Genomic DNA, 10,235 nt, shown 5'->3' with positions numbered 1-10,235 from the left:
GAGATTCCCATTCGGTCCCCCACTACAGTCACCTCTGTGAAATTCCTAACAGTACCCACATTATACACATGCCACTTCCTCTGGGACTATCCTACTGCAAAATCCAGACTTATCACGCACTGCAACACAGATTACACGCTTACAAATACAAGTAAATCACTTAACATATTTATCGCTATAGGAATTTTCGTTACTTATGAGCAGCAAAAATTAGGCCTATGGGTTAGCGCTTCAGTTCTATGACATAACGTAAAAAGTTATTTATTTACGCTTACAACAAGAACTTAGCACTCACTCAACTGCAGTATCCCTTGAATTATGTTAATCACAACAGAACGTAACTTTATTGTATGCAAACTGCACGTAAACAACAGACTGGTGAGAAAGATTTCCAAAGTAAGAACTTAACAGTGAATGAAAGCTATCAGATTAATTTGTTGGAAAAAACAGAAAAATTAAGTGGGATTCTCTAAGTTTATTGTGCCAAAACGTGAATAATATATTATTACAACTATAGAAGATTTACGAATGGCATGGGAAAGTCACTGAAGTCACCTAGTTGACATAAGTTTCGCTTGAAGTTTTCATCACCTTGATAAAAATTGTGTTTGTCGGATCAGTGGCGAAATACGTAAGAAAAGAGAATTAATGTTTGACTGTTGTCCTAAACCTATATTCCATAAAGCTTTCATTTTTTTTTTTTTTTTTTTTGCGTAGACTCCGTCACTTCTGGTTTAAGAAACCTAAGTATTTATCGACTTAAGTGATGATTGATTTAATTCAAAGATTCTAGTTAATAAGTTTCAATGTTACTTTAGTAAGTGGCACGGAATTACATCACGTAAGAGTGATGCTTATTTTTGTGAAAGTTTGTTAAATAGATCTTCGAATGTGAAACACTCTGGAATCAACGTGTATAAGAACTTTGCACCACAGTTGTGACATTTGTGGAGGGTGTTGTGGCTGATGTAGTTATGTACTTGCAAAGTTTTACGAAGCGGTAGTTGTCTCAATTCCCAAGCTTTTCATTTCCTGCTTACTGAATTCAACGCAGGAAGCACAATGGTAAATGTGTGTTGCCAGTGTCTTCGATATACCGTACACGTCTTTTTTTTCGTTTATAACCTTTTCGCTCTTGTTGTAATCCGTGGAAGTAAACAACTGTTTGGAAGAGGTCATTACTAATTTGTTTTGATCGTGTCACAAGCAAAAAATCACATCTACATTATGTCGAATATCTCCTGGGGAAAAATAGTGAAGCGACAGTCTTTTAAACGGGCACAAACTGCACATCACATTGTTAAGTGTTTTACCATATTTATGTAATAGTATAAGTTGCGTGCCTGCGTTCTATGTGTCTCACTATGGCAACAGGGCGCACTTACAGCAGTATTTGAATTATTTCGTGCTGTTTGGTACTTTTATTTGCGTTAAGTTCTCGGTCATCCGTTGGTGTTGTTTTGTGACCATGTATGTGACCCAACACTTGAGAATTTGGTGCGATTGAGCTGTATTTTTGCAATTTAACGATACTCCAAGTAAGTGACCAAAGTAAGTGACGTGTGTTTTGCCAAAAGTAATAAACTTGTGTGCGCGCAATATTTACCTGATGCCATTGCATTTGCGTACATTGCATTCACATACTTGATACAATCACAATTAAGATTTGCCAGGTCGATTTAATTTTCGATTTGTGTTGGTATGTGCAATGTTGATTGCATTTTGTTTGTTTATATGTTCCAGAACATTTATTACATCGTGATATTGAGTTGTGGCTTGACAACTTTTCTATCAATGCTTGGCAACATTGTGATGACAGCTATTCAAAGTCAGCTGTGAGCGATTCCTCTTTATATTACAGTTTCTTAAACACTTTTAGCAATATGAAATTTTACTTTACATATTGAACATTTTGAACTGTATGTGGCTATAAGCTATTACTGGAATGTCATTAAATTCCTTTGCCATTTTGAATAATAGTTAACCGCTAGGGGAAAAGAAAGTCGAAGTATTTGTCCTAATGCAACAGAACCATATAAATAATTTTCCCAGGCATCCACAGACAGAGGGAGAGAGAGAGAGAGAGACTGACTTCTCAAGTGTTTTGGTTTAGCTCGAAGACAGATGTGCAACTATCATGTGTGCTGGTGTTACTTTGATGGATGACTCGGATGTAGTTGCGTTCTTAAGATATTTGCCATTTGCGACTACTCACATACACTACACAGAAGATAAAAAAAAAAAAAATGTTGTCTATGTCAATTTCATTTAGTATACATACTTTTTTTTTTTTTTACTCAGTACAAGCTTAATTTTTTTAGGGGAAAATTATTGGCTGTGAATTATCAGTAATTAAAAATTTATTTCCTGTATATGTATTTGAAATATAATAAGTGATATATCTGTTACAGCTCTGCTAGTGATTTATTTTTCACCAAAATATTAAAGTATTCAATATGAAAAATCTGTAGTTTCCATACACACCTTTTTTTGGAAAATAAGAGTTGGACTAAAATATAAAGTTATGTGACAAATTTTGGATTAACACGCAAGATGGTTTGATTATAATCAGAATTCTCGATATATTATTGGGCAAGCATAATGATGAGAGTTGTTGGCAGCACCAGTAGATATGTGTTGTTATGCAGTTGCATTGTGGTGTCAACAGATCTTCAGAACAAAAGTAGATTGTTAATGTTGTACGTAACTTGTCTTGCCATTGTTGTCTGAAGATGCAACACAAATCTTGTTGCAAGCTATCATTATTTTGCCTTCTGGAATATAATTTTCAATTAAAATGACTAATATAATTTCAGTTAAAACTTCTATATTAAAACTTTCAAAAATTAGGTCATGGATATATTCACACTTAATTGTTGGGGATAAATTAGTACTTTCTTTCTGTATTGACCAATAAAACAATGTATGACTGCATACACTTTTATGGAGCAGTAAGTATTGTTAATGTAGCTGTGGGATGAGTTAAAATTTATCAAAATTTTACCACAAAAGTAATGTGGTGCATAACAATATAAATGGTGTAGTAAAATTTTTGCGTGGAAACTGATCTTTGTCCATTAATATTTTAGATGCAATATTGACATGAGGTACCACAGTTATTATAGGTGGTATTTACATTTTTTTTTTACATAATGCATTATCTTTAGTATCTTGCACTAAGTTATTTCAATTTTATGTTTGAGTGACACCTGTCCCCTTAAGTTTTTAATTGAATATAACGTGCTGAGAGTTTGTCAATTTGCAGTGGGCTAAACATTGACCGTGATGAGATTTTGGTTGGTCATGTGCAAATGGGTACAGCCCAGTAACAGTACAGACATGCACAAGAAGAATAGTGTCATTTAAGCTTATGTTCACCTGAACGGAAAAAAATTCAAATTTATCGGTTGTGAACTCATTAAGAAATAAAACAACGGTGCCCAAATAGGTGTGTTCTTGCTACATAAAATTTCTTATCGATTCAAGACAGTAAACAGAACTTGCGTTGTTTCTAAAAATAAATAAGATGTAACCATAATTTAGAAACTGCTTCACTGACAAAATTCGCCGATAAGTGGTCCAAATATGTTGGATAAAGAAGTTGATTTTCATTATTTGCTGCTTCAGAGGTGTCGCCCCGTATGTGCTTCTTCTCAGTTAGTGAGAATGAATATTGGGCACGTCTGAGAGCACATTGGGGTTGCAGCAGATACGTATTTTAATTAAATGAGCTTAAAATTGTTACCTGGACATTTATTCATGTTATACCTGGAATCACCACAAACAATAAAAATCCATGAAGCTTCTGACAATTGAACCAACTGAAAATTTAATATCGCTGGTTGTGAATAATGGTTCCTAATAATTTTGCAGATCATTTCACTAAAAATGTGTAATTTTAGTTCAAAATTTTGCTCTATTTTTAGATGATGATAATGATAATGATAATGTTGTATTCACCAAGTGGATACAGAAAACTATTGACTTGTGAAGCTTGTTAATGGCTGCTTTCAGTTTGTAAACAGTAGCATTAACATACATGTAATTTTAGTAATAACTCTTTTAGTATTAAACTGAATGTTGTTGTGACCCAGAAAGAGTAAAGTATTCAACGGAGAAAAAATTGACCACCATTCATGTCAACTATAGATGATGATAGTAATTTGTGATCAGACATAAGTTGAATAGATTGACTTTCTAAAGTATTGGTCTACTGGATATATTAATTGGTACACCTAATTTATTTCTTGAGTAAACTTGTACTTTGAGATTTATTTTTGATTCAGTCAGCTAGAGGATAATTGTGGTAGTTCCGACGCATGTCACATTGTTGTGATAATGTGTGAAATATTTAGATTAAGATTCATCATGCAAATGATTCATGCGACATCAAACTAACTGAGACTGGTGCATAGTTCATTGTGTTCCTGGAGAGTAACAGCTGTTTCAGACCATGATATTTTATTGAATATTGTTTTTATCATATGGGAAGATTATGGGTGTCGCACATCTTGAAATACCAATGCAGTCTCTCATTTGGTATCCAGGGAGCTGTTGTTTGAAATAACTAAAACATGCTGTGAATATTTCTGTTAGTAGGAAATATAACTGGGTATCAGTGTGAGAAGAACCAGTCCTTGTTTAAAATCTGAGCACTATAGATATGTGTACTGACTGGTTTTTGTTCTAAAATTTATGAAACTGTAGGGGAAAAAAGTATTTAAATTCTCCACTTGAATGTGATTATAACATTCCAGTTGTCATCTGAAACCGAATCCATTAAAATAATTTGCATCTGGGTGAATTTTTAAATAGACAGAACTTTAGAGTAGAAATGCTAAACCCAGGTCTGAGGCAAGTGGATTTTAGCTATTTCCCCCAGGATTTATTGATTTAGTGTCGATATTATCACATTCACAATACTGGATATGTCAAAGTACAAAACAGTATCAAATATTATATATTTACACCATATACAAAATTTTATCATTCTTATCTACACATTTTATAACAAAACCCTTATTCTGCTTAATTAGATTATAAAATTATGTATGTACTTACAGATAAAAATAATGCCATGGTTGATTTTACTAAAATTTTTAAATACCAGTACTGTAGTTAAACAGGCATAGGAACATATGGCACGAAGGTTAGGTGCATAATTATATATGTACATTGATGACAGTAGTTTAGTTTTATCCAGGAATACCTTGATAATTATGAATCTTTGTTTAGAGAAGTTATGAGGTTGACCTACAGATTTAAGCAAAATTCCAGATGTTAGTTGATGCTGTAGAAGCTGTTGTTAATTAGTAGATTTTTAGTTCTTTTTAAAAATGTTTTAGTGTTTGGTATCTTATGTTGTACGGCAATGCACTGTAGGCAACACTGTCCTGATATATTGATTTTCTGTGCACATCCCTGTGATAATCATCCCTGTTCCTTGTTTGATAAATGTGGATCTCACTACCAAAAGCTGAAACTTGGTGGTTTTTAATGGAACAGATACTTTCAGATCTAAATATTGATGGTAAGGTCATGATTTTTAATTCCTCAAAGATACCTCTACATGATTCTCTGTAAGCAACATCACTTATTAATCTTAAAACTTTCTTTTGAAGTTTAAAAGACTGCTTTGCAAAAGAGGTATTTCCCCAGAATACTATACTATACCTCAGTAGGCTATGCATGGATGCCTAATAATCACTTAACACTGTGACTCTTCAGGCTTTCCCGGCAGATATGTTGTAAATAGTCTTCACAGGCGTGCCTCCGGATGACGTTGTGCAAATCCCACAATATTTCCTCGGAGCAACTGTCAGACATCATCAGGCGGTTGAACCTCGCTGGTGGCACCAGCGAGGTTCAACCGCCTGATGATGTCAGAAAGTTGCTCCGAGGAAATATTGTGGGATTTGCACAACGTCATCCGGCGGCACACCCGTGAAGACTATTTACATCACTTAACACTGTTTTGATATTGCAGCAATCTTTAACCATTCTTAATATCTGACAGTACTTGCTTCGTTTTTTGTTAAGCGTTTCTGCATGTTTTTCCCACCTTAGATGTTCATCCACCCGTAATCTAAAAGTTTTATGTGATTCTTTTGCTGAATTTGGCTGTTTGATAACATGAATTTCACAGTGGTCCTATTTTTGTTCCTTATGTGGTTGAAGTTCATTCATGTGGTTGTCTTGTCATTGACATCTAGACAGTTATCTTTAAACAATTTCCAGCCAGTTCTGCTGTTTTGTCAATTTTTTGCTGCATCTCAAAATCATTATTATCTTTTATAAAGCAGCTGGTATAATCAGTAAATTGTACAGTATCAGCTGTTGAAATATGTTGTGGCAGTTCATTAATAAAACCAAGAATAACAATGGTCCCAATACTGAGCCCTGGGGCACCACATAATAATATTTTTTTTTTTTTTTTTTTTTAATTTTTATGACACACATTACCATCCTGAGAAATTTGCTGTCTTTGTTTCATATCAGTTAAATATGACTTAACCACTCGTAAGAATAACCATGGACACTATAATTATGTAGTTCTGACAGTAGTAGATTATGATTTATCAGATCAAACTCTTTGGAATTTTCCGAAAACTACCCACAGGTCAGTTCCCTGTCCTTAGTAGTTTCGTAAAAGAGTTTTAGGAAATTGAAGAGAACCATTTGCATAGATTTGCCTTTTCTGAAACCATTCGGTGCATTTACAAGAATTTTATTTTTGTTTAGGAAATCGAGCAATCTGCTATACATCATTCTTTCACTTATTTTTGAAAATGCAGATAGTAGTGATGGTGGTCTGAATTTTTTAATGTAAAAACTTGTCACCACTTTTATAAACTGGTATTACTGTTGATGTCCGCAAGTTGAGAGAGAACATTATCAGTACTATAGTTAATAATTTTGTCAAGGGTATCATAAAGTTCACAGGTCATTTTACTCTTTAGTTTGCTGGAACCTCTTTGTACTACTTCAGGTCTCACAGGATATAGGTACATCGTCCTTTCATTTATTGGAGTTATTGCTTTTGTCTTTGGATTATATTTACTTGTGATAAGATTTTGTGCTACATTAAGACAATAATCATTAAATATATTAGCCGTCAAGTAGATCAGCAATTTCCTTTCTGTGTTTTATGGTGATTTTATTACTTGCATTTCCATGCTTGCCTCTATAATTATTAGTAACTTTCCACATTGATTTCATTTTGTTGTTCCTCTTTCTGATATGTGAATCATTGTGCTGCTTTTTATATGAATTTAGTTCTGAAAGTGACTGAGACACTAATTCCATACTTTGACATTGAATTGTTCAGTGGTTTGCTGCACTTTGTTCCATCACTCTTGATCGTCGATTGTAACATCAGTTTCCCAGTCTGTTTACTTTGTGGTGCCATTAACATATATATTTCTCAGGAACTGTCTGATGGACAAATTTCTTCGTGTTTTACTTGGGTGATGGGGACTAGAGTGTGTTTTTGTCTATGGGTCATTTCACACTTTAATCGTAGTTATAGGACAATTTGGAGTATATCTCAGTGAAGCTACTCCCAAGTAACTATAGAACTAATAGTATGGTATTCCTATGATTAGCTGGAGAGGCAAGGCTCCATTTTGTACGTAATAATAATGAATTAGTTGTATTGTTGGAGTGTAAGGTAATGACATTGTGGTCCTGAATGCTGCAGATTGCTGTAGGCCTAAATAAATGTCGATTTTACTGTCTGACAGTACGTATCAGTAACTCAAAAGGCAGTTAACATCCCCAACATCAGAAAGATGGAGCTGCTTTTGAAGAATACCTGCCTCGCTGACAATGTAGTTAAAGGTCTTATACCAAGAGTGTACAGTTTCCCAAAATTATGCAATGGTGGCATACCACCCACTTCAGTCGTCAGTGTTATTGTACCTTCTACTTGAGGGTTGGCAAAATATGTTACTGAAGTACTGGTGCCTGTGATCGCCCTCTGTAACCATCATACCATTAATTCAAAAGCATGCAGCTATTTCTAAATGAGATTGTCGTGATCATGAAAGCGATATCTTTTATATCGACACATTGACTCTTTTAGCAGACCACTTCACATTTGCCATCGTCAAACTTTCCTGATACATTTTGATGCCCATTTATTCTCTTTACAGTGTGAAACATTACCCAAACGATTGATATCGCAGTTGCAGACTCGAATCATCAGCAATTGACAACTTCTGCATTAAATATTTTGAGGAATGGACTTTAAATTTTGATTCACCCCATCTAACCTGTTCCTATTAGTTTGTGGATACGTTACACCAGTTCTTGTTCCACATTAATTCCCTTCATCCAAACAGCAGATTAATGATAGAAGTGAAAAGAAAAAGGAGTTGCTGATCTTGGACATGTTGGTTGAATGGGAGTCAAATGATCACTGGGCTACTGTGTGTACAGAAAGCCAACCTATAGCTTATTTATCTAAATAAATGCTGTTCCCAATATCTGCAGAGAATAATTTTGACCTGATCATTTCATATTTAGAGTTCAATTTTCTACCACATGAATCTGAAATCTGGTTTAAAACGTTTGAAGGCTGTGTTTAAAAGAACATATACAAGCAGTACCAAATTATATATCCATTAGAAGAGAAAAGAATGTGTGAACCCATTCATTCCATAGAAAAACAGGCTCACAACACTCCTTCCATTTTACTGAGCACCTCCAAATGAGGTAGCATGTTTGCTTAGCAAAAATGACATTATACACTATGTGATCAAAAGTATCCAGATACCCCAAAAACCACGCGTTTTTCATATTAGGTGCAAAGTGCTGCCAGGTACTCCATATCACCTACCTCAGTAGTAATTAGATATCGTGAGAGAGCAGAATGGGCCACTCCACGGAACTCGCAGACTTCGAATGTGGTCAGGTGTTGAATGTCACTTGTCACATGTCTGTAAAGGAGATTTTCGCACTCATAAACATATCTAGGTCCACCCTTTCTGATGTGATAGTGAAGTGGAAACCTGAAGGGACACATACAGCACAAAAACGTACAGGCAACCTCGTCTGTTGACTGACAGAGACCGCCGACAGTTGAAGAGGGTTGTAATGTGTAATAGGCAGACATCGCTCCAGACCATCATGCAGGAATTCGAAACTGCATCAGGATCCATTGCAAGTACTCTCACAGTTATTAGGTGGGAGGTGCGAAAACTTGGATTTCATAGTCGAGCGCCTGCTCATAAGCCACCCATCGTGTACACATTGGACAACTGAACAGTGGAAAAATGTTGTGTGGAGTAACAAATCATGGTACACAATGTGGCGATCCGATGGCAGGGAGTGAGTACGGCAAATGTCCAGTGAACATACTATGCCAGTGTGTGTAGTGCCAACAGTGAAATTCGGAGGCAGTGGTGTTATGGCATGGTTGTGTTTTTCATGTTGTTTAGCATGGCACTATCACAGCACATGGTTACATTGATGTTTTAAGCACCTTCTTCCTTCCCACTGTTGAAGAGCAATTTGGGGTTGGCGATTGCATCATCAGACATGATCGAGCACCTGTTCATAATGCACGGCCTGTGGCAGAGTGGTTACACAACAATAATGTATGTGTAATGGACTGGCCTGCACTGGGTCCTGACCTGAATGCTATGGAACACCTTTGGGATGTTTTGGAACACTGACTTCGTGCCAGGCCTCACCGATCAACATCGATACCTCTCCCTTGATGCAGCACTCCATGAAAAATGGGCTGCCATACCCCAACCAACCTTCCAGTACCTGATTGAACATGTGCCTGTGAGAGTGGAAGCTGTCTTCAAGGCTAAGGATGCGCCATCACTGTATTGAATTCCAACATTACCGATGGAGGACACCACAAATTTGTAAGTCATTTTCAGCCATGTATCCAGATACCTTTGATCACACAGTGCAAAACTTTTGTAGCAAGCATCGAAAATTAAAGAAATGTTGCATTCAGTGAAAGACAACCTTGGTTTAAGAGTGTGTGGCATACATGTGCAATGTGACTTATGAATGCACTGAAAGTAATAAAAGTAAAACAATGCACGTGCTGCCAAATTACATAACACAAATGGCACAGTGTGTTAAGAAAGGTTTTAAAGTCAGCCATAGCAGAGCATAGCTTTGTGAGAGGGCGTAAGATCAGCTTTGAACATATGAAGGTCTTTGGCCATGTTTTGTCTTACTGGTACTTTACAGTAAAAGAAACTGTAAAAATT

At 35.7% G+C, this 10,235-nt stretch overlaps 1 protein-coding gene across 3 annotated transcripts in view; it reads left to right on the top strand.

Moving 5' to 3' along the window:
- Window positions 1-782: 782 nt before the first annotated feature.
- The window catches only part of LOC126297865 (vacuolar protein sorting-associated protein 26B-like), a 55,944-nt gene continuing 46,491 nt past the window's right edge, over window positions 783-10,235 (top strand). Inside the window, exon 1 of one of the 3 annotated variants that reach the window (XM_049989155.1) lies at window positions 783-1,065. In XM_049989155.1, the coding sequence (XP_049845112.1) occupies window positions 1,063-1,065 (3 nt within the window). In that variant the 5' untranslated portion in view covers window positions 783-1,062. Of the gene's footprint in view, window positions 1,066-1,148; window positions 1,539-1,737; window positions 1,836-10,235 lie in introns of those variants that run through there. The other 2 variants (XM_049989157.1, XM_049989156.1) reach the window with 2 other exon arrangements.

The sequence above is a fragment of the Schistocerca gregaria genome, chromosome X (genome assembly GCF_023897955.1).
Source record: "Schistocerca gregaria isolate iqSchGreg1 chromosome X, iqSchGreg1.2, whole genome shotgun sequence".
In the NCBI taxonomy this organism is placed as follows: domain Eukaryota; kingdom Metazoa; phylum Arthropoda; class Insecta; order Orthoptera; family Acrididae; genus Schistocerca; species Schistocerca gregaria.
This window is presented reverse-complemented; position numbering and strand designations above follow the sequence as displayed.